Source organism: Salvelinus fontinalis, unplaced genomic scaffold (genome assembly GCF_029448725.1).
Source record: "Salvelinus fontinalis isolate EN_2023a unplaced genomic scaffold, ASM2944872v1 scaffold_0180, whole genome shotgun sequence".
NCBI lineage: Eukaryota > Metazoa > Chordata > Actinopteri > Salmoniformes > Salmonidae > Salvelinus > Salvelinus fontinalis.
In genome coordinates, this window is record NW_026600389.1 from 137549 (window position 1) to 162127 (window position 24579).

The window sequence follows — 24579 nt, forward strand, 5'->3', positions numbered from 1 at the left end:
TCCATCCTCCCTCCACTCTTCCCTCCATCCACTCTTCCCTCCATCCTCTCTCCACTCTTCCCTCCATCCTCTCTCTACTCTTCCCTACATCCTCTCTCCACTGTCCCCTCCATCCTCTCTCCACTGTTCCCTCCATCCTCTCTCCACTCTTCCCTCCATCCTCTCTCCACTCTTCCCTACATCCTATCTCCACTCTTCCCTCCATCCTCTCTCCACTGTTCACTCCATCCTCTCTCTACTCTTCCCTCCATCCTCTCTCCACTCTTCCCTCCTTTCCATCCATCCTCTCTCCACTCTTCCCTCCATCCTCTCTCCACTCTTCCCTCCATCCTCTCTCCACTCTTCCCTCAATCCTCTCTCCTCTCTTCCCTCCATCCTCTCCCCACTCTTCCCTCCATTCTCTCCCCTCTTCCCTCCATCCTCTCCCCACTCTTCCCTCCATCCTCTCTCCACTCTTCCCTCCATCCTCTCTCCACTCTTCCCTCCATCCTCTCTCCACTCTTCCCTCCATCCTCTCTCCACTCTTCCCTCCATCCACTCTACACTCTTCCCTCCATCCTATCTCCACTCTTCCCTCCATCCTCCCTCCACTCTTCCCTCCATCCTCTCTCCACTCTTCCCTCAATCCTCTCTCCACTCTTCCCTCCATCCACTCTTCCCTCCATCCTCTCACCACTCTTCCCTCCATCCACTCTTCCCTCCATCCTCCATCCACTCTTCCCTCCATCCTCTCTCCACTCTTCCCTCCATCCTCTCTCCACTTTTCCCTTCTCCCTCTCTCCACTCTTCCCTCCATCCTCTCTCCACTCTTCCCTCCTTTCCCTCCATCCTCTCTCCACTCTTCCCTCCATCCTCTCTCCACTGTTCCCTCCATCCTCTCTCCACTCTTCCCTCCATCCTCTCTCCACTCTTCCCTCCATCCTCTCTCCACTCTTCCCTCCATTCTCTCTCCACTCTTCCCTCCATCCTCTCTCCACTGTTCCCTCCATCCTCTCTCTACTCTTCCCTCCATCCTCTCTCCAGTCTTCCCTCCTTTCCATCCATCCTCTCTCCACTCTTCCCTCCATCCTCTCTCCACTCTTCCCTCCATCCTCTCTCCACTCTTCCCTCCATCCTCTCTCTACTCTTCCCTCCATCCTCTCTCCACTCTTCCCTCCATCCTTTCTCCACTGTTCCCTCCATCCTTTCTCCACTGTTCCCTCCATCCTCTCTCCACTCTTCCCTCCATCCTCTCTCCACTGTTCCCTCCATCCTCTCTCCACTCTTCCCTCCATCCTCTCCTCTCTTCCCTCCATCCTCTCTCCACTCTTCCCTCCATTCTCTCTCCACTCTTCGCTCCATCCTCTCTCCACTCTTCCCTCCATCCTCTCTCCACTCTTCCCTCCATCCACTCTTCCCTCCATCCTCTCTCCACTGTTCCCTCCATCCTCTCTCCACTCTTCTCTCCATCCTCTCTCCACTCTTCCCTCCATCCTCTCTCCACTCTTCCCTCCATCCTCCCTCCACTCTTCCCTCCATCCACTCTTCCCTCCATCCTATCTCCACTCTTCCCTCCATACTCTCTCCACTGTTCCCTCCATCCTCTCTCTACTCTTCCCTCCATCCTCTCTCCAGTCTTCCCTCCTTTCCATCCATCCTCTCTCCACTCTTCCCTCCATCCTCTCTCCACTCTTCCCTCCATCCTCTCTCCACTCTTCCCTCCATCCTCTCTCTACTCTTCCCTCCATCCTCTCTCCACTCTTCCCTCCATCCTTTCTCCACTGTTCCCTCCATCCTTTCTCCACTGTTCCCTCCATCCTCTCTCCACTCTTCCCTCCATCCTCTCTCCACTGTTCCCTCCATCCTCTCTCCACTCTTCCCTCCATCCTCTCCTCTCTTCCCTCCATCCTCTCTCCACTCTTCCCTCCATTCTCTCTCCACTCTTCGCTCCATCCTCTCTCCACTCTTCCCTCCATCCTCTCTCCACTCTTCCCTCCATCCACTCTTCCCTCCATCCTCTCTCCACTGTTCCCTCCATCCTCTCTCCACTCTTCTCTCCATCCTCTCTCCACTCTTCCCTCCATCCTCTCTCCACTCTTCCCTCCATCCTCCCTCCACTCTTCCCTCCATCCACTCTTCCCTCCATCCTCTCTCCACTCTTCCCTCCATCCTCTCTCTACTCTTCCCTACATCCTCTCTCCACTGTCCCCTCCATCCTCTCTCCACTGTTCCCTCCATCCTCTCTCCACTCTTCCCTCCATCCTCTCTCCACTCTTCCCTCCATCCTATCTCCACTCTTCCCTCCATCCTCTCTCCACTGTTCACTCCATCCTCTCTCTACTCTTCCCTCCATCCTCTCTCCACTCTTCCCTCCTTTCCATCCATCCTCTCTCCACTCTTCCCTCCATCCTCTCTCCACTCTTCCCTCCATCCTCTCTCCACTCTTCCCTCCATCCTCTCCCCACTCTTCCCTCCATTCTCTCCCCTCTTCCCTCCATCCTCTCCCCACTCTTCCCTCCATCCTCTCTCCACTCTTCCCTCCATCCTCTCTCCACTCTTCCCTCCATCCTCTCTCCACTCTTCCCTCCATCCTCTCTCCACTCTTCCCTCCATCCACTCTACACTCTTCCCTCCATCCTATCTCCACTCTTCCCTCCATCCTCCCTCCACTCTTCCCTCCATCCTCTCTCCACTCTTCCCTCAATCCTCTCTCCACTCTTCCCTCCATCCACTCTTCCCTCCATCCTCTCACCACTCTTCCCTCCATCCACTCTTCCCTCCATCCTCCATCCACTCTTCCCTCCATCCTCTCTCCACTCTTCCCTCCATCCTCTCTCCACTTTTCCCTTCTCCCTCTCTCCACTCTTCCCTCCATCCTCTCTCCACTCTTCCCTCCTTTCCCTCCATCCTCTCTCCACTCTTCCCTCCATCCTCTCTCCACTGTTCCCTCCATCCTCTCTCCACTCTTCCCTCCATCCTCTCTCCACTCTTCCCTCCATCCTCTCTCCACTCTTCCCTCCATTCTCTCTCCACTCTTCGCTCCATCCTCTCTCCACTCTTCCCTCCATCCTCTCTCCACTCTTCCCTCCATCCTCTCTCCACTGTTCCCTCCATCCTCTCTCCACTCTTCTCTCCATCCTCTCTCCACTCTTCCCTCCATCCTCTCTCCACTCTTCCCTCCATCCTCCCTCCACTCTTCCCTCCATCCACTCTTCCCTCCATCCTCTCTCCACTCTTTCCTCCATCCTCTCTCCACTCTTCCCTACATCCTCTCTCCACTGTCCCCTCCATCCTCTCTCCACTGTTCCCTCCATCCTCTCTCCACTCTTCCCTCCATCCTCTCTCCACTCTTCCCTCCATCCTATCTCCACTCTTCCCTCCATCCTCTCTCCACTGTTCCCTCCATCCTCTCTCTACTCTTCCCTCCATCCTCTCTCCACTCTTCCCTCCTTTCCATCCATCCTATCTCCACTCTTCCCTCCATCCTCTCTCCACTCTTCCCTCCATCCTCTCTCCACTCTTCCCTCCATCCTCTCTCCTCTCTTCCCTCCATCCTCTCCCCACTCTTCCCTCCATCCTCTCTCCACTCTTCCATCCATCCTCTACCCACTCTTCCCTCCATCCTCTCTCCACTCTTCCCTCCATCCTCTCTCCACTCTTCCCTCCATCCTCTCTCCACTCTTCCCTCCATCCTCTCTCCACTCTTCCCTCCATCCTCTCTCCACTCTTCCCTCCATCCTATCTCCAATCTTCCCTCCATCCTCCCTCCACTCTTCCCTCCATCCTCTCTCCACTCTTCCCTCCATCCTCTCTCCACTCTTCCCTCAATCCACTCTTCCCTCCATCCTCTCACCACTCTTCCCTCCATCCACTCTTCCCTCCATCCTATCTCCACTCTTCCCTCCATCCTCTCTCCACTGTTCCCTCCATCCTCTCTCTACTCTTCCCTCCATCCTCTCTCCAGTCTTCCCTCCTTTCCATCCATCCTCTCTCCACTCTTCCCTCCATCCTCTCTCCACTCTTCCCTCCATCCTCTCTCCACTCTTCCCTCCATCCTCTCTCCACTCTTCCCTCCATCCTTTCTCCACTGTTCCCTCCATCCTTTCTCCACTGTTCCCTCCATCCTCTCTCCACTCTTCCCTCCATCCTCTCTCCACTCTTCCCTCCATCCTCTCTCTACTCTTCCCTCCATCCTCTCTCCACTCTTCCCTCCATCCTTTCTCCACTGTTCCCTCCATCCTCTCTCCACTCTTCCCTCCATCCTCTCTCTACTCTTCCCTCCATCCTTTCTCCACTGTTCCCTCCATCCTCTCTCCACTCTTCCCTCCATCCTCTCTCCACTCTTCCCTCCATCCTCTCTCTACTCTTCCCTCCATCCTCTCTCCACTCTTCCCTCCATCCTTTCTCCACTGTTCCCTCCATCCTCTCTCCACTCTTCCCTCCATCCTCTCTCCACACTTCCCTCCATCCTCTCTCTACTCTTCCCTCCATCCTCTCTCCACTCTTCCCTCCATCCTCTCTCCACTCTTCCCTTCATCCTCCCTCCACTCTTCCCTCCTCCCTCTCTCCACTTCCCTCTATCCTCTCTCCACTGTTCCTCCATCAATGAAGACAGAGAAGATAGATGGAGAGATCAAATAAGCCATTAGTCCCACAACCAGACTCTCACAAGCATCCCATCATCAACGAGGAAAACGTTGAAAGATGAAGATATCAAATACAGCGGGCCAAAAAGTATTTAGTCAGCCACCAATTGTGCAAGTTCTCCCACTTAAAAATAATAATTCTGACCGGATCCTTATGGAACCCTATTCCCTATCTAGTGCACTACTTCTGACCAGGGCCTTATGGAACCCTATTCTCTATCTAGTGCACTACTTCTGACTAGGGCCCTATGGAAACCTATTCCCTATCTAGTGCACTACTTCTGACCAGGGCCTTATGGAACCCTATTCCCTATCTAGTGCACTACTTCTGACCAGGGCCTTATGGAGCCCTATTCCCTATCTAGTGCACTACTTCTGACCAGGGCCTTATGGAACCCTATTCCCTATCTAGTGCACTACTTCTGACCAGGGCCTTATGGAACCCTATTCCCTATCTGGTGCACTACTTCTGACCAGGGCTTTATGGAACCCTTTCCCTATCTAGTGCACTACTTCTGACCAGGGCCCTATGGAACCCTATTCCCTATCTAGTGCACTAATTCTGACCGGGTCCTTATGGAACCCTATTCCCTATCTAGTGCACTACTTCTGACCAGGGCCTTATGGAACCCTATTCTCTATCTAGTGCACTACTTCTGACTAGGGCCCTATGGAAACCTATTCCCTATCTAGTGCACTACTTCTGACCAGGGCCTTATGGAACCCTATTCCCTATCTAGTGCACTACTTCTGACCAGGGCCTTATGGAACCCTATTCCCTATCTAGTGCACTACTTCTGACCAGGGCCTTATGGAGCCCTATTCCCTATCTAGTGCACTACTTCTGACCAGGGCCTTATGGAACCCTATTCCCTATCTAGTGCACTACTTCTGACCAGGGCCCTATGGAACCCTATTCCCTATCTAGTGCACTACTTCTGACCGGGGCCTTATGGAACCCTATTCCCTATCTAGTGCACTACTTCTGACCAGGGCCTTATGGAACCCTATTCCCTATCTAGTGCACTACTTCTGACCAGGGCCTTATGGAACCCTATTCCCTATCTAGTGCACTACTTCTGACCAAGGCCCTATGGAACCCTATTCCCTATCTAGTGCACTACTTCTGACCAGGGCCTTATGGAACCCTATTCCCTATCTAGTGCACTACTTCTGACCAGGGCCTTATGGAACCCTATTCCCTATCTAGTGCACTACTTCTGACCAGGGCCTTACGGAACCCTATTCCCAATCTAGTGCACTACTTCTGACCAGGGCCTTATGGAACCCTATTCCCTATCTAGTGCACTACTTCTGACCAGGGCCTTATGGAACCCTATTCCCTATCTAGTGCACTACTTCTGACCAGGGCCTTATGGAACCCTATTCCCTATCTAGTGCACTACTTCTGACCAGGGCCTTATGGAACCCTATTCCCTATCTAGTGCACTACTTCTGACCAGGGCCTTATGGAACCCTATTCCCAATCTAGTGCACTACTTCTGACCAGGGCCTTATGGAACCCTATTCCCTATCTAGTGCACTACTTCTGACCAGGGCCTTATGGAACCCTATTCCCTATCTAGTGCACTACTTCTGACCAGGGCCTTATGGAACCCTATTCCCTATCTAGTGCACTACTTCTGACCAGGGCCTTATGGAACCCTATTCCCTATCTAGTGCACTACTTCTGACCAGGGCCTTATGGAACCCTATTCCCTATCTAGTGCACTACTTCTGACCAGGGCCCTATGTCACCCTATTCCCTATCTAGTGCACCCATCCACCCCCTCTCTCTATCACAGGCCAGACATGCTAAATGTAGAGAAGTGTTTTTAGATCAGGGACACATGTAGCGAGTCATTAAGCTTCATGGACACAGATCCACTCTGGAAACATCTCCTTTCTCTGTATTAAAAGAACCTCTCTGGTTTGTGGGTAAAGATCTGGACCTCTTGAAGGATGGACATCTACGGTTGACCCTACGGTTGACCCTACGGTTGACCCTACGGTTGACCCTATTCCTACATTCCCTCCCCTTATTCTATCCTTCTCAGTCCTCCACATCCCTCCCCCTTCCCTCCGTCCCTCCGTCCCCCAACTCTAACCCTCTCCTCCCCTCTTCTCCTCCTGTCCTTACCCAGTGGCCGTGGTCTCTCCCTGAGCTCGCGGTGGTTGTGGTTGGGGTGCCGGTAGTGTGGTGAGTCTCTGTAATGGTGTGTGATGGCCACGTCGTCCAGCCGGTAGTGCTGTGGGGGAGGGGGCGGCGTGGGGTGTCCATGGACCAGGCCGTTAGATTGGTAGGGGAGGTGACCGTTGGAGGGGCTGAACCGTTGGCCTGCCGGGCTGATCGTACAGGGTCTCTTACTGGAGGTCTCCAGGTGCAGGGGGCCATCCCTGTCGAAGCCGTTCTCTTTGGTTCTGGAGGAGGAAAGGGGACAGAGAGGAGGAGGAGGAGAGGGGGAGGAGAGGAGGAGGAGGAGAGGGGGAAGGAACAGAGAGGCGGAGGAGGAGGAGGAGGAGAGGGGGAGGGAACAGAGAGGAGGAGGAGGAGGAGGAGGAGGAGGAGAGGGGGAGGGAACAGAGAGGAGGAGGAGGAGGAGGAGGCGGAGAGGGGGAGGGAACAGAGAGGAGGAGGAAGAGAGGGAACAGAGAGGAGGAGGAGGAGAGGGGGAGGCAACAGAGAGGAGAAGGAGGAGGAGGAGGAGGAGGAGGAAGAGAGGGGGAGGGAACAGAGAGGAGGAGGAGGAGAGGGGGAGGGAACAGAGAGGAGGAGGAGGAGGAGGCGGAGGAGGAGGAGGAGGAGGAGGAGAGGGGGAGGGAATAGAGAGGAGGAGGAGGAGAGGGGGAGGGAACAGAGAGGAGAAGGAGGAGGAGGAGGAGGAGGAGGAAGAGAGGGGGAGGGAACAGAGAGGAGGAGGAGGAGAGGGGGAGGGAACAGAGAGGAGGAGGAGGAGGAGGCGGAGGAGGAGGAGGAGGAGGAGGAGAGGGGGAGGGAATAGAGAGGAGGAGGAGGAGAGGGGGAGGGAACAGAGAGGAGAAGGAGGAGGAGGAGGAGGAGGAGGAGGAAGAGAGGGGGAGGGAACAGAGAGGAGGAGGAGGAGAGGGGGAGGGAACAGAGAGGAGGAGGAGGAGGAGGCGGAGGAGGAGGAGGAGGAGGAGGAGAGGGGGAGGGAATAGAGAGGAGGAGGAGGAGAGGGAACAGAGAGGAGGAGGAGAGGGGGAGGGAACAGAGAGGAGGAAGAGGAAGAGAGAGGAAGAGAGAGGAGGAAAGACAGTGAGAAACAGCTTTAGAAGAAGTTGTCCCAAATGGCACCCTATTCTATTCACTACATAGGGCACTTCTTTTGACCAGAGTCCTGTGGGTCCTTTGGTCCCGGAGAGTGAGAAACACAGCTTTAGAAGAAGGGGTTCCACCATGACACAGGGCGTTCTTTTCGTCTTCCCCATTTTCTCCTCAATTTCATGGTATTCAATTGGTAGTTACAGTCTTGTCTCATCACTGAAACTCCCGTACGGACGCGGGAGAGGTCGAAAGTCGAGAGCCCTGCGTCCTCCGAAACACAACCCAACCAAGCCGCACTGCTTCTTGACACAATGCCCACTTAACCCAGAAGCCAGCCACACCAATGTGTCTGAGGAAACACCGTACACCTGGCGACCGTGTCAGCGTGCACTGCGCCCGGCCAGCCACAGGAGTCGCTAGAGAGCGACGGGACAAGGACATCCCTGCCCGGCGAAACAGTCCCCTACACGGACGACGCTAGGCCAATTGTGCGCCACCCCATGTGTCTTCCGGGGGCTGCCGGCTGCGACAGAGCTAGGATTTGCACAGCTAGACCACCGCGCTACTCGAGAGGCCTGGCAGGGTGTTTTACTCTGTTCTGACTGTCTTCTATAGAAGGGGATCCACCAGCTACTCTTCCTGGGGTTTATTATGGATCTCCCTTAGTTCCTGCCAAGGCAGCAGCTACTCTTCCTGGGGTTTATTATGGATTCCCATTAGTTCCTGTCAAGGCAGCAGCTACTCTTCCTGGGGTTTATTATGGATCCCCATTAGTTCCTGTCAAGGCAGCAGCTACTCTTCCTGGGGTTTATTATGGATCTCCCTTAGTTCCTGCCAAGGCAGCAGCTACTCTTCCTGGGGTTTATTATGGATCCCCATTAGTTCCTGTCAAGGCAGCAGTTACTCTTCCTGGGGTTTATTATGGATCCCCATTAGTTCCTGTCAAGGTAGCAGCTATTCTTCCTGGGGTTTATTATGGATCCCCATTAGTTCCTGCCAAGGCAGCAGCTACACTTCCTGGGGTTTATTATGGATCCCCATTAGTTCCTGCCAAGGCAGCAGCTACTCTTCCGGTGGTTTATTATGGATCCCCATTAGTTACTGCCAAGGCAGCAGCTACTCTTCCTGGGGTTTATTATGGATCCCCATTAGTTCCTGTCAAGGCAGCAGCTACTCTTCCTGGGGTTTATTATGGATCCCCATTAGTTCCTGCCAAGGCAGCAGCTACACTTCCTGGGGTTTATTATGGATCCCCATTAGTTCCTGCCAAGGCAGCAGCTACTCTTCCTGGGGTTTATTATGGATCCCCATTAGTTACTCCCAAGGCAGCAGCTACTCTTCCTGGGGTTTATTATGGATCCCCATTAGTTCCTGCCAAGGCAGCAGCTACTCTTCCTGGGGTTTATTATGGATCCCCATTAGTTCCTGCCAAGGCAGCAGCTACTCTTCCTGGGGTTTATTATGGATCCCCATTAGTTCCTGCCAAGGCAGCAGCTACTCTTCCTGGGGTTTATTATGGATCCCCATTAGTTCCTGTCAAGGCAGCAGCTACTCTTCCTGGGGTTTATTATGGATCCCCATTAGTTCCTGCCAAGGCAGCAGCTACTCTTCCTGGGGTTTATTATGGATCCCCATTAGTTCCTGTCAAGGCAGCAGCTACTCTTCCTGAGGTTTACTATGGATCCCCATTAGTTCCTGCCAAGGCAGCAGCTACTCTTCCTGGGGTTTATTACGGATCCCCATTAGTTCCTGTCAAGGCAGCAGCTACTCTTCATGGGGTTTATTATGGATCCCCATTAGTTCCTGTCAAGGCAGCAGCTACTCTTCTTGGGGTTTATTAAGGATCCCCATTAGTTCCTGCCAAGGCAGCAGCTACTCTTCCTGGGGTTTATTATGGATCCCCATTAGATCCTGTCAAGGCAGCAGCTACTCTTCCTGGGGTTTATTATGGATCCCCATTAGTTCCTGCCAAGGCAGCAGCTACTCTTCCTGGGGTTTATTATGGATCCCCATTAGTTCCTGCCAAGGCAGAAGCTACTCTTCCTGGGGTTTATTATGGATCCCCATTAGTTCCTGTCAAGGTAGCAGCTATTCTTCCTGGGGTTTATTATGGATCCCCATTAGTTCCTGCCAAGGCAGCAGCTACTCTTCCTGGGGTTTATTACGGATCCCCATTAGTTCCCGCCAAGGCAGCAGCTACTCTTCCTGGGGTTTATTATGGATCCCCATTAGTTCCCGTCAAGGCAGCAGCTACTCTTCCTGGGGTTTATTATGGATCCCCATTAGTTCCTGTCAAGGCAGCAGCAACTCTTCCTGGGGTTTATTATGGATCTCCCTTAGTTCCTGCCAAGGCAGCAGCTACTCTTCCTGGGGTTTATTATGGATCCCCATTAGTTCCTGTCAAGGCAGCAGCTACTCTTCCTGGGGTTTATTATGGATCCCCATTAGTTCCTGTCAAGGTAGCAGCTATTCTTCCTGGGGTTTATTATGGATCCCCATTAGTTCCTGCCAAGGCAGCAGCTACACTTCCTGGGGTTTATTATGGATCCCCATTAGTTCCTGCCAAGGCAGCAGCTACTCTTCCTGGGGTTTATTATGGATCCCCATTAGTTACTGCCAAGGCAGCAGCTACTCTTCCTGGGGTTTATTATGGATCCCCATTAGTTCCTGCCAAGGCAGCAGCTACTCTTCCTGGGGTTTATTATGGATCCCCATTAGTTCCTGCCAAGGCAGCAGCTACTCTTCGTGGGGTTTATTATGGATCCCCATTAGTTCCTGTCAAGGCAGCAGCTACTCTTCCTGGGGTTTATTAAGGATCCCCATGAGTTCCTGCCAAGGCAGCAGCTACTCTTCCTGGGGTTTATTATGGATCCCCATTAGTTCCTGTCCATGCAGCAGCTACTCTTCCTGAGGTTTACTATGGATCCCCATTAGTTCCTGCCAATGCAGCAGCTACTCTTCCTGGGGTTTATTACGGATCCCCATTAGTTCCTGTCAAGGCAGCAGCTACTCTTCCTGGGGTTTATTATGGATCCCCATTAGTTCCTGTCAAGGCAGCAGCTACTCTTCCTGGGGTTTATTAAGGATCCCCATTAGTTCCTGCCAAGGCAGCAGCTACTCTTCCTGGGGTTTATTATGGATCCCCATTAGTTCCTGTCAAGGCAGCAGCTACTCTTCCTGGGGTTTATTATGGATCCCCATTAGTTCCTGCCAAGGCAGCAGCTACTCTTCCTGGGGTTTATTATGGATCCCCATTAGTTCCTGCCAAGGCAGCACCTATTCTTACTGGGGTTTATTATAGATCCCCATTAGTTCATGTCAAGGCAGCAGCTACTCTTCCTTGGGTTTATTATGGTTCCCCATTAGTTCCTGTCACGGCAGCAGCTACTCTTCCTGGGGTTTATTATGGTTCCCCATTAGTTCCTGTCACGGCAGCAGCTACTCTTCCTGGGGTTTATTATGGATCTCCATTAGTTCCTGCCAAGGCAGCAGCTACTCTTCCTGGGGTTTATTATGGATCCCCATTCGTTCCTGCCAAGGCAGCAGCTACTCTTCCTGGGGTTTATTATGGATCCCCTTCAGTTCCTGCCAAGGCAGCAGCTACTCTTCCTGGGGTTTGTTACGGATCCCCATTAGTTCCAGCCAAGGCAGCAGCTACTCTTCCTGGGGTTTATTATGGATCCCCATTAGTTCCAGCCAAGGCAGAAGCTACTCTTCCTGGGGTTTATTATGGATCCCCATTAGTTCCTGCCAAGGCAGAAGCTACTCTTCCTGGGGTTTATTATAGATCTCCATTAGTTCCTGTCAAGGCAGCAGCTACTCTTCCTGGGGTTTATTATGGATCCCCATTAGTTCCTGCCAAGCCAGCAGCTACTCTTCCTGGGGTTTATTATGGATCCCCATTAGTTCCTGCCAAGGCAGAAGCTACTCTTCCTAGGGTTTATTATGGATCCCCATTAGTTCCTGCCAAGCCAGCAGCTACTCTTCCTAGGGTTTATTATGGATCCCCATTAGTTCCTGCCCAAGGCAGCAGCTACTCTTCCTGGGTTTTATTATGGATCCCCATTAGTTACTGCCAAGGCAGCAGCTACTCTTCCTGAGGTTTATTATGGATCCCCATTAGTTCCTGCCAAGGCAGAAGCTACTCTTCCTGGGGTTTATTATGGATCCCCATTAGTTCCTGCCAAGGCAGCAGCTACTCTTCCTGGGATCCAGCAAAATTAAGGCAGTTTATACTTAAAAATAAAAAAACATTACAGTACATTCACAGATTTCACAACACTGTGTGCCCTCAGGCCCCTAATCCACCACTACCACATATATACAGTACTAAATCCATGTGTATGTATAGTACGTGTGTGTGTACGTGTGTGTGTGTTTGTGTGTGTGTAGTGCGTATGTTATCGTGTGTGTGTTTGTGTACATGTGTGTATAGTAAGTATGTTATTGTGTGTGTGTGTGTGTGTGTGTGTGTGTGTGTGTGTGTGTGTGTGTGTGTGTGTGTGTGTGTGTGTGTGTGTGTGTGTGTGTGTGTGCGTGCGTGCGTGCGTGCGTGCGTGCGTGCGTGCGTGCGTGCGTGCGTGCGTGCGTGCGTGCGTGTGTGTGTGTGTACGTGTATAGTGCGTATGCTATCGTGTGTGTTTGTGTACATGTGTGTATAGTGAGTATGTTATCGTGTGTGTGTTTGTATGTTATTGTGTGTGTGTATGTTATCATGTTTGTGTGTAGAAACAGATTGTACTTCTTAATGAGATATTTTCCTGGTCTCCTAATACTGATCCATCTCAGACCATATGCTTCAGACACAACTTGTTCCCCACAATGCTCCCTCTCTCCTCTACTCCCCACAATGCTCCCTCTCTCCTCTACTCCCCACAATGCTCCCTCTCTCCTCTACTCCCCACTCGCTAACTCAATGGCTGGAATATATTTCTGAAACAGAGGATATAACAGCTCTCTCTCGAAGCCTACCATTGACTATGTACAGACCCAGCGTGCGACAGAGCTGCAGGAGTTGTGACCCGTTTTTGTTGGTTATGTTGTCGTAGTTGTGCCTAGGAGGGCATATGGGGGAGGGAATGCTGTCACCTCCAGGTAGGTGTTTGTCCCCCTGTGTGATGAGGGTGTCAGGTTATTGTCCGGTTCTGGCGTTTTGGTCGCCACAGACTAGTACATGTCCCTGGGCCTGGAAATGATTGATCTCCCCCTCCAGGATGGAGAAGCTGTCTTCATTAAAGTATGGGGAATCTAGTGGGGGGATATAGGAACCACACATGAGGACATTTTACTCTGTTGAGATCATTTCCTTTGTAATTTCTAGCCAGATGAAAAATGTTCCTGTTTCAACTAACTTAAAAGAGAGGGTTTGGTCTGCTCAAAACTAAATTAGCATACCCCCTGAGTCCCTTCCCTGTTTCACACCTGGTAGTGTGGTGGATGGGACTACCAGATCTCTGTAACTTAGAGGGCAACCAGTGGGTCCGTCTCCTCTATACCACCCACCTGGTTTTGTGGTGGATGGGACGACCAGCTCTCTGTAACCTAGAGGACAACCAGTGGGTCCGTCTCCTCTATACCACCCACCTGATAGTTTGGTGGATGGGACTACCAGCTGTCTGTAACCTAGAGGGCAACCAGTGGGTTCATCTCCTCTATACCACCCACCTGGTAGTGTGGTGGATGGGACTACCAGCTCTCTGTAACCTAGAGGACAACCAGTGGGTCCGTCTCCTCTATACCACCCACCTGGTAGTGTGGTGGATGGGACGACCAGCGCTCTGTAACCTAGAGGACAACCAGTGGGTCCGTCTCCTCTATACCACCCACCTGGGAGTGTGGTGGATGGGACTACCAGCTCTCTGTAACCTAGAGGACAACCAGTGGGTCCGTCTCCTCTATACCACCCACCTGGTAGTGTGGTGGATGGGACTACCAGCTCTCTGTAACCTAGAGGACAACCAGTGGGTCCATCTCCTCTATACCACCCACCTGGTAGTGTGGTGGATGGGACCAGCTCTCTGTAACCTAGAGGGCAACCAGTGGGTCCATTTCCTCTATACCACCCACCTGGTAGTTTGTGGATGGGACTACCAGCTCTCTGTAACCTAGAGGACAACCAGTGGGTCCATCTCCTCTATACTACCCACCTGGTAGTTTGTGGATGGGACTACCAGCTCTCTGTAACCTAGAGGACAACCAGTGGGTCTATCTCCTCTATACCACCCACCTGGTAGTGTGGTGGATGGGACTACCAGCTCTCTGTAACCTAGAGGGCAACCAGTGGGTCCGTCTCCTCTATACCACCCACCTGGGAGTGTGGTGGATGGGACTACCAGCTCTCTGTAACCTAGAGGACAACCAGTGGGTCCATCTCCTCTATACCACCCACCTGGTAGTGTGGTGGATGGGACCAGCTCTCTGTAACCTAGAGGGCAACCAGTGGGTCCATTTCCTCTATACCACCCACCTGGTAGTTTGTGGATGGGACTACCAGCTCTCTGTAACCTAGAGGGCAACCAGTGGGTCCATTTCCTCTATACCACCCACCTGGTAGTTTGTGGATGGGACTACCAGCTCTCTGTAACCTATAGGGCAACCAGTGGGTCCGTCTCCTCTATACCACCCACCTGGTAGTGTGGTGGATGGGACTACCAGCTCTCTGTAACCTAGAGGGCAACCAGTGGGTTCATCTCCTCTATACCACCCACCTGGTTTTGTGGTGGATGGGACTACCAGCTGTCTGTAACCTAGAGGGAACCCAGTGGGTCCGTCTCCTCTATACCACCCACCTGGTAGTGTGGTGGATGGGACTACCAGCTCTCTGTAACCTAGAGGACAACCAGTGGGTCCGTCTCCTCTATACCACCCACCTGGTAGTGTGGTGGATGGGACTACCAGCTCTCTGTAACCTAGAGGGCAACCAGTGGGTCCGTCTCCTCTATACCACCCACCTGGTAATGTGGTGGATGGGACTACTAGCTCTCTGTAACCTAGAGGACAACCAGTGGGTCCGTCTCTATACCACCCACCTGGTAGTGTGGTGGAAGGGACTACCAGCTCTCTGTAACCTAGAGGGCAAACAGTGGGTCCGTCTCCTCTAAACCACCCTCCGGTTAGTGTGGTGGATGGGACTACCAGATCTCTGTAACCTAGAGGACAACCAGTGGGTCCGTCTCCTCTATACCACCCACCTGGTAGTGTGGTGGATGGGACTACCAGCTCTCTGTAACCTAGAGGGCAACCAGTGGGTCCATTTCCTCTATACCACCCACCTGGTAGTTTGTGGATGGGACTACCAGCTCTCTGTAACCTAGAGGACAACCAGTGGGTCCATCTCCTCTATACCACCCACCTGGTAGTGTGGTGGATGGGACTACCATCTCTCTGTAACCTAGAGGGCAACCAGTGGGTCCGTCTCCTCTATACCACCCACCTGGTAGTGTGGTGGATGGGACTACCAGCTCTATGTAACCTAGAGGACAACCAGTGGGTCCGTCTCCTCTATACCACCCACCTGGTAGTGTGGTGGATGGGACTACAAGCTCTCTGTAACCTAGAGGGCAACCAGTGGGTCCATCTCCTCTATACCACCCACCTGGTAGTGTGGTGGATGGGACTACCAGCTCTCTGTAACCTAGAGGACAACCAGTGGGTCCATCTCCTCTATACCAACCACCTGGGAGTGTGGTGGATGGGACTACCAGCTCTCTGTAACCTAGAGGACAACCAGTGGGTCCATCTCCTCTATACCACCCACCTGGTAGTGTGGTGGATGGGACCAGCTCTCTGTAACCTAGAGGGCAACCAGTGGGTCCATTTCCTCTATACCACCCACCTGGTAGTTTGTGGATGGGACTACCAGCTCTCTGTAACCTAGAGGGCAACCAGTGGGTCCGTCTCCTCTATATCACCCACCTGGTAGTGTGGTGGATGGGACTACCAGCTCTCTGTAACCTAGAGGGCAACCAGTGGGTCCATTTCCTCTATACCACCCACCTGGTAGTTTGTGGATGGGACTACCAGCTCTCTGTAACCTAGAGGACAACCAGTGGGTCCATCTCCTCTATACCACCCACCTGGTTTTGTGGTGGATGGGACGACCAGCTCTCTGTAACCTAGAGGACAACCAGTGGGTCCGTCTCCTCTATACCACCCACCTGGTAGTGTGGTGGATGGGACTACCAGCTCTCTGTAACCTAGAGGGCAATCAGTGGGTCCGTCTCCTCTATACCACCCACCTGGTAATGTGGTGGATGGGACTACTAGCTCTCTGTTACCTAGAGGACAACCAGTGGGTCCGTCTCTATACCACCCACCTGGTAGTGTGGTGGAAGGGACTACCAGCTCTCTGTAACCTAGAGGGCAACCAGTGGGTCTGTCTCCTCTATATCACCCACCTGGTAGTGTGGTGGATGGGACTGCCAGCTCTCTGTAACCTAGAGGGCAACCAGTGGGTCCATCTCCTCTCTACCACCCACCTGGTAGTGTAGTGGATGGGACTAGCAGCTCTCTGTAACCTAGAGGGCAACCAGTGGGTCCGTCTCCTCTAAACCACCCTCCTGGTAGTGTGGTGGATGAGACTACCAGCTCTCTGTAACCTAGAGGACAACCAGTGGGTCCATCTCCTCTATACCACCCACCTGGTAGTGTGGTAGATGGGACTACCAGCTCTCTGTAACCTTGAGGGCAACCAGTGGGTCCGTCTCCTCTATACCACCCACATGGTAGTGTGGTTGATGGGACTACCAGCTCTGTAACCATGAGGACAACCAGTGGGTCTGTCTCCTCTATACCACCCTCCTGGTAGTGTGGTGGATGGGACTACCAGCTCTCTGTAACCTAGAGGGCAACCAGTGGGTCCGTCTCCTCTATACCACCCACATGGTAGTGTGGTTGATGGGACTACCAGCTCTGTAACCAAGAGGGCAACCAGTGGGTCCGTCTCCTCTAAACCACCCTCCTGGTAGTGTGGTGGATGGGACTACCAGCTCTCTGTAACCTAGAGGACAACCAGTGGGTCCAGCTCCTCTATACCACCCACCTGGTAGTGTGGTGGATGGGACAACCAGCTCTCTGTAACCTAGAGGACAACCAGTGGGTCCGTCTCCTCTATACCACCCACCTGGTAGTGTGGTGGATGGGACTACCAGCTCTCTGTAACCTAGAGGACAACCAGTGGGTCCGTCTCTATACCACCCACCTGGTAGTGTGGTGGAAGGGACTACCAGCTCTCTGTAGCCTAGAGGACAACCAGTGGGTTCATCTCCTCTATACCACCCACCTGGTAGTGTGGTGGATGGGACTGCCAGCTCTCTGTAACCTAGAGGGCAACCAGTGGGTCCATTTCCTCCTCTATATCACCCACCTGGTAGTGTGGTGGATGGGACTACCAGCTCTCTGTAACCTAGAGGACAACCAGTGGGTCCGTCTCCTCTATACCACCCACCTGGTAGTGTGGTGGATGGGACTACCAGCTCTCTGTAACCTAGAGGGCAACCAGTGGGTCCGTCTCCTCTATACCACCCACCTGGTAGTGTGGTGGTGCTCCACTCTCCACTCTCCACTACTCCACTACTCCACTACTCCACTACTCCACTCTCCACTACGCCACTACTCCACTACTCCACTACTCCACTCTCCACTACTCCACTACTCCACTACTCCACTCTCCACTACGCCACTACTCCACTACTCCACTCTCCACTACTCCACTCTCCACTACTCCACTGCTCCACTACTCCACTCTCCACTACTCCACTACTCCACTACACCACTACTCCACTACTCCACTCTCCACTACGCCACTACTCCACTACTCCACTCTCCACTACTCCTCTACTCCACTACTCCACTCTCCACTACTCCTCTACTCCACTACTCCACTCTCAACTACTCCTCTACTCCACTACTCCACTCTCTACTACACCACTACTCCACTACTCCACTCTCCACTACTCCACTACTCCACTACGCCACTACTCCACTACTCCACTCTCCACTACTCCACTCTCCACTACTCCACTCTCCACTACACCACTACTCCACTACTCCACTACACCACTACTCCACTACGCCACTACTCCACTCTCCACTACGCCACTACGCCACTCTGCCACTACTCCACTACTCCACTACACCACTACTCCACTACTCCACTACTCCACTCTCAACTGCTCCACTACTCCACTACTCCACTACACCACTACTCCACTACTCCACTCTCCACTACTCCTCTACTCCACTACTCCTCTACTCCACTACTCCACTACTCCACTACTCCACTACAGCACTACTCCACTGCTCCACTGCTCCACTGCTCCACTGTTCCACTACTCCACTGCTCCACTGCTCCACTACTCCAATCTCCACTACTCCACTACTCCACTACTCCACTACTCCTCCACTCCACTACTCCACTACTCCACTCCTCCACTACTCCACTACTCCACTGCTCCACTGCTCCACTGCTCCACTGCTCAACTGCTCCACTGCTCCACTGTTCCACTGTTCCACTACTCGACTGCTCCACTGCTCCACTATTCCACTACTCCACTCTCCACTACGCCACTACTCCACTACGCCACTCTGCCACTACACCACTACTCCACTACTCCACTACTCCACTACACCACTACTCCACTACGCCACTACTCCACTCTCCACTACGCCACTACTCCACTACGCCACTCTGCCACTACTCCACTACTCCACTACACCACTACTCCACTACTCCACTACTCCACTCTCAACTGCTCCACTACTCCACTACTCCACTACACCACTACTCCACTACTCCACTCTCCACTACTCCTCTACTCCACTACTCCTCTACTCCACTACTCCTCTACTCCACTACTCCACTACTCCACTACGCAACTGCTCCACTGCTCCACTGCTCCACTGCTCCACTGTTCCAATACTCGACTGCTCCACTGCTCCACTACTCCACTCTCCACTACGCCACTACTCCACTCTCCACTACGCCACTACGCCACTACGCCACTACTCCACTACTCCACTACTCCACTGCTCCACTACTCCACTCTCCACTACTCCACTCTCCACTACTCCACTACTCCACTACTCCACTCTCCGCTACTCCACTACTCCACTCTCCACTCTTCCACTACTCCACCACTCCACTCTCCACTACTCCACTACTCCACTCTCCACTACTCCACTCTCCACTACTCCACTCTCCACTACTCCACTACTCCACTCTCCACTACTCCACTACTCCACTACTCCACCACTCCACTACTCCACTACTCCACTCTCCACTACTCCACTGCTCCACTACTCCACTACTCCACTAGCCACTGCTCCACTACTCCACTGCTCCACTACTCCCCTCTCCAACTTAAACCCCAAAGAAGCCAATTGTTTTCCAAGAGTTGCTGAATCTCCACTCTACTCAATCCCAACTGGTACAGAGAAACTTCCAGAGCCAGCAGACATCAACACCAACCTCACCTGTCAGGTGTTCTCCTCCAGAGCCAGCAGACATCAACACCAACCTCACCTGTCAGGTGTTCTCCTCCAGAGCCAGCAGGCATCAACCCCAACCTCACCTGTCAGGTGTTCTCCTACAGAGCCAGCAGACTTTAACCCCAACCTCACCTGTCAGGTGTTCTCCTCCAGAGCCAGCAGACATCAACACCAACCTCACCTGTCAGGTGTTCTCCTACAGAGCCAGCAGACATCAACACCAACCTCACCTGTCAGGTGTTCTCCTCCAGAGCCAGCAGACATCAACACCAACCTCACCTGTCAGGTGATCTCCTCCAGAGCCAGCAGACATCAACACCAACCTCACCTGTCAGGTGTTCTCCTCCAGAGCCAGCAGACATCAACACCAACCTCACCTGTCAGGTGTTCTCCTCCAGAGCCAGCAGGCATCAACACCAACCTCACCTGTCAGGTGTTCTCCTCCAGAGCCAGCAGACATCAACCCCAACCTCACCTGTCAGGTGATCTCCTCCAGAGCCAGCAGACATCAACCCCAACCTCACCTGTCAGGTGTTCTCCTCCAGAGCCAGCAGGCATCAACACCAACCTCACCTGTCAGGTGTTCTCCTCCAGAGCCAGCAGACATCAACAGCAACCTCACCTGTCAGGTGTTCTCCTCCAGAGCCAGCAGACATCAACACCAACCTCACCTGTCAGGTGTTCTCCTCCAGAGCCAGCAGGCATCAACACCAACCTCACCTGTCAGGTGTTCTCCTCCAGAGCCAGCAGGCATCAACCCCAACCTCACCTGTCAGGTGTTCTCCTCCAGAGCCAGCAGACATCAACCCCAACCTCACCTGTCAGGTGTTCTCCTCCAGAGCCAGCAGACATCAACCCCAACCTCACCTGTCAGGTGTTCTCCTCCAGAGCCAGCAGGCATCAACCCCAACCTCACCTGTCAGGTGTTCTCCTCCAGAGCCAGCAGACATCAACACCAACCTCACCTGTCAGGTGTTCTCCTCCAGAGCCAGCAGATATCAACCCCAACCTCACCTGTCAGGTGTTCTCCTCCAGAGCCAGCAGACATCAACCCCAACCTCACCTGTCAGGTGTTCTCCTCCAGAGCCAGCAGACTTTAACTCCAACCTCACCTGTCAGGTGTTCTCCTCCAGAGCCAGCAGGCATCAACCCCAACCTCACCTGTCAGGTGTTCTCCTCCAGAGCCAGCAGACATCAACCCCAACCTCACCTGTCAGGTGTTCTCCTCCAGAGCCAGCAGGCATCAACCCCAACCTCACCTGTCAGGTGTTCTCCTCCAGAGCCAGCAGACATCAACCCCAACCTCACCTGTCAGGTGTTCTCCTCCAGAGCCAGCAGACATCAACCCCAACCTCACCTGTCAGGTGTTCTCCTCCAGAGCCAGCAGACATCAACCCCAACCTCACCTGTCAGGTGTTCTCCTCCAGAGCCAGCAGGCATCAACCCCAACCTCACCTGTCAGGTGTTCTCCTCCAGAGCCAGCAGACATCAACCCCACCTCACCTGTCAGGTGTTCTCCTCCAGAGCCAGCAGACATCAACCCCAACCTCACCTGTCAGGTGTTCTCCTCCAGAGCCAGCAGACATCAACCCCAACCTCACCTGTCAGGTGTTCTCCTCCAGAGCCAGCAGGCATCAACCCCAACCTCACCTGTCAGGTGTTCTCCTCCAGAGCCAGCAGGCATCAACCCCAACCTCACCTGTCAGGTGTTCTCCTCCAGAGCCAGCAGGCATCAACCCCAACCTCACCTGTCAGGTGTTCTCCTCCAGAGCCAGCAGACATCAACCCCAACCTCACCTGTCAGGTGTTCTCCTCCAGAGCCAGCAGACATCAACCCCAACCTCACCTGTCAGGTGTTCTCCTCCAGAGCCAGCAGACATCAACCCCAACCTCACCTGTCAGGTGTTCTCCTCCAGACCCAGCAGACATCAACCCCAACCTCACCTGTCAGGTGTTCTCCTCCAGACCCAGCAGACATCAACCCCAACCTCACCTGTCAGGTGTTCTCCTCCAGAGCCAGCAGACATCAACCCCAACCTCACCTGTCAGGTGTTCTCCTCCAGACCCAGCAGACATCAACCCCAACCTCACCTGTCAGGTGTTCTCCTCCAGAGCCAGCAGACATCAACCCCAACCTCACCTGTCAGGTGTTCTCCTCCAGACCCAGCAGACATCAACCCCAACCTCACCTGTCAGGTGTTCTCCTCCAGACCCAGCAGACATCAACCCCAACCTCACCTGTCAGGTGTTCTCCTCCAGACCCAGCAGACATCAACCCCAACCTCACCTGTCAGGTGTTCTCCTCCAGACCCAGCAGACATCAACCCCAACCTCACCTGTCAGGTGTTCTCCTCCAGAGCCAGCAGACATCAACCCCAACCTCACCTGTCAGGTGTTCTCCTCCAGAGCCAGCAGACATCAACCCCAACCTCACCTGTCAGGTGTTCTCCTCCAGAGCCAGCAGACATCAACCCCAACCTCACCTGTCAGGTGTTCTCCTCCAGAGCCAGCAGACATCAACCCCAACCTCACCTGTCAGGTGTTCTCCTCTTGCCGTTGTCGTTGAGGTCTAGGAGTAGCTCTGAGGAGTCGACGGGGGAGGTGGTGGAGGAGGTGTCCAGGAGGAGCTGTTCGTGTTGGGCCAGGTACTGCGCTGGGTTCTGCTTGGCCAGACGGGCACAGTGTAACAGCTCTCGCTGTAGGAGTGGCAGGTTGGCCTGTAGGGGGGAGACAGTGGTCACGATCTGGATCGGCTGGGGACTGACAGTACAGTACACGACACTGTAATATTACCATCTGACATAACACACATCATGAAATAGTGGCCAAGATCTGGACTGAGTTCTGTCTCTCAAACAGTAACAGATACAGTACCACACGTCATCAAGGCAAAGGGCGGCTTTTTGAAGAATCTCATATATAAGACATTTGGATTCGTTCAAAAAAAAATTGGTTACTACAAGATTCCATATGTGTTATTTCATAGTTTTGATGTCTTCACTATTATTCTACAATGTAGAAAATAGTCAAAATAAAGAAAAACCCTTGTATGAGTAGGTGTTATAAATCTTTGGACCAGTAGTGTGCATGAAGACATAACCACAACAAAAGCGTCACATCACCTGAAGAGTACCAACACATAACATGGTACCGTAATATGACTCTCACATCACCTGAAGAGTACTAACACATAACATGGTACCGTAATATGGCTCTCACATCACCTGAAGAGTACCAACACATAACATGGTACCGTAATATGACTCTCACATCACCTGAAGAGTACTAACACATAACATGGTACCGTAATATGACTCTCACATCACCTGAAGAGTACCAACACATAACATGGTACCGTAATATGACTCTCACATCACCTGAAGAGTACCAACACATAACATGGTACCGTAATATGACTCTCACATCACCTGAAGAGTACTAACACATAACATGGTACCGTAATATGACTCTCACATCACCTGAAGAGTACCAACACATAACATGGTACCGTAATATGGCTCTCACATCACCTGAAGAGTACCAACACATAACATGGTACCGTAATATGGCTCTCACATCACCTGAAGAGTACTAACACATAACATGGTACCGTAATATGGCATGTTATTATCCTCAGGGACTTGGCTGTGCTTTGTGAGACATTTACATTTTAGTCAATTAGCAGACTTTCTTATCCATAGAGACTTATCCATAGAGACTTATCTATAGAGACTTATCTATAGAGACTTATCTATGGAGACTTATCTACAGAGACTTATCCATTGAGACTTATCTATTGAGACTTATGCAGAGAGACTCATCTACAGAGACTTAAACAGAGAAACTTATCCAGAGAGACTTATCTATAGAGACTTATGCAGAGAGACTTATCCATAGCGACTCATCCAGAGACTTATCTATAGAGACTTATCCATAGAGACTTATCCATAGAGACTCATCCAGAGACGTATCTATAGAGACTTATCCATAGAGACTTATCTAAAGAGACTTATCTATAGAGACTTATCTATGGAGACTTATGCAGAGAGACTTATCTATAGAGACTTATCTATAGAGAGACTTATCTATAGAGACTTATCCAGAGAGACTTATCTATAGAGATGCAGAGATAGATAGAGGCAGCCCCCCCCACCTCTCTGAGGAGTTAAAGGCAGCCCCCCTCACCTCTCTGAGGAGTTAAAGGCAGCCCCCCCCACCTCTCTGAGGAGTTGAAGGCAGCCCCCCCTCACCTCTCTGAGGAGTTAAAGGCAGCCCCCCTCACCTCTCTGAGTGGTTAAAGGCAGCCCCCCTCACCTCTCTGAGTGGTTAAAGGCAGCCCCCCCCCCACCTCTCTGAGGAGTTGAAGGCAGCCCCCCCTCACCTCTCTGAGGAGTTAAAGGCAGCCCCCCCACCTCTCTGAGTGGTTAAAGGCAGCCCCCCCCCCACCTCTCTGAGGAGTTAAAGGCAGCCCCCCCACCTCTCTGAGTGGTTAAAGGCAGCCCCCCTCACCTCTCTGAGTGGTTAAAGGCAGCCCCCCCCCCACCTCTCTGAGGAGTTGAAGGCAGCCCCCCCTCACCTCTCTGAGGGGTTAAAGGCAGCCCCCCTCACCTCTCTTATCCAGAGAGACTCATCCAGAGACTTATCTATAGAGACTTTTCCATAGAGAGACTTATCTATAGAGACTTATCTATAGAGACTTATCCATAGAACTTATCCAGAGAGACTTATCCATAGATACTTATCCATAGAGACTTATCTATAGAGACTCATCCAGAGACATATCCATAGAGACTTATCTATAGAGACTTATCCATAGAGACTTATCTATAGAGACTTATCTATAGAGACTTATCTATAGAGACTTATCTATAGAGACTTATCTATAGAGACTTATCTATGGAGACTTATCTATAGAGACTTATTCATAGAGACTTATGCAGAGAGACTTATCTACAGAGACTTAAACAGAGACGCTTATACAAGAGAGACTTATCTATAGAGACTTATGCAGAGAGACTTATCCATAGAGACTCATCCAGAGACTTATCTATAGAGAATTATCCAGAGAGACTTATCCAGAGAGACTCATCCAGAGACTTATCTATAGAGACTTTTCCATAGAGAGACTTATCTATAGAGACTTATCTATAGAGACTTATCCATAGAACTTATCCAGAGAGA

The 24579-nt window shown here is 52.3% G+C and overlaps 1 protein-coding gene across 4 annotated transcripts in view; it reads right to left on the minus strand.

Annotated features, from left to right (window-relative positions):
• LOC129844147 (protein CBFA2T1-like) overlaps positions 1 to 24579 on the minus strand; it is a 107571-nt gene that overhangs the window by 22099 nt on the left and 60893 nt on the right. For all 4 annotated transcript variants that reach the window (XM_055912552.1, XM_055912550.1, XM_055912553.1 and 1 more), the window contains exons 4-5: positions 21931 to 22115; positions 6766 to 7046 (exon numbers count right to left, since the gene is read on the minus strand). In XM_055912552.1, the coding sequence (XP_055768527.1) occupies positions 6766 to 7046; positions 21931 to 22115 (466 nt within the window). The remainder of the gene's footprint in view (positions 1 to 6765; positions 7047 to 21930; positions 22116 to 24579) is intronic.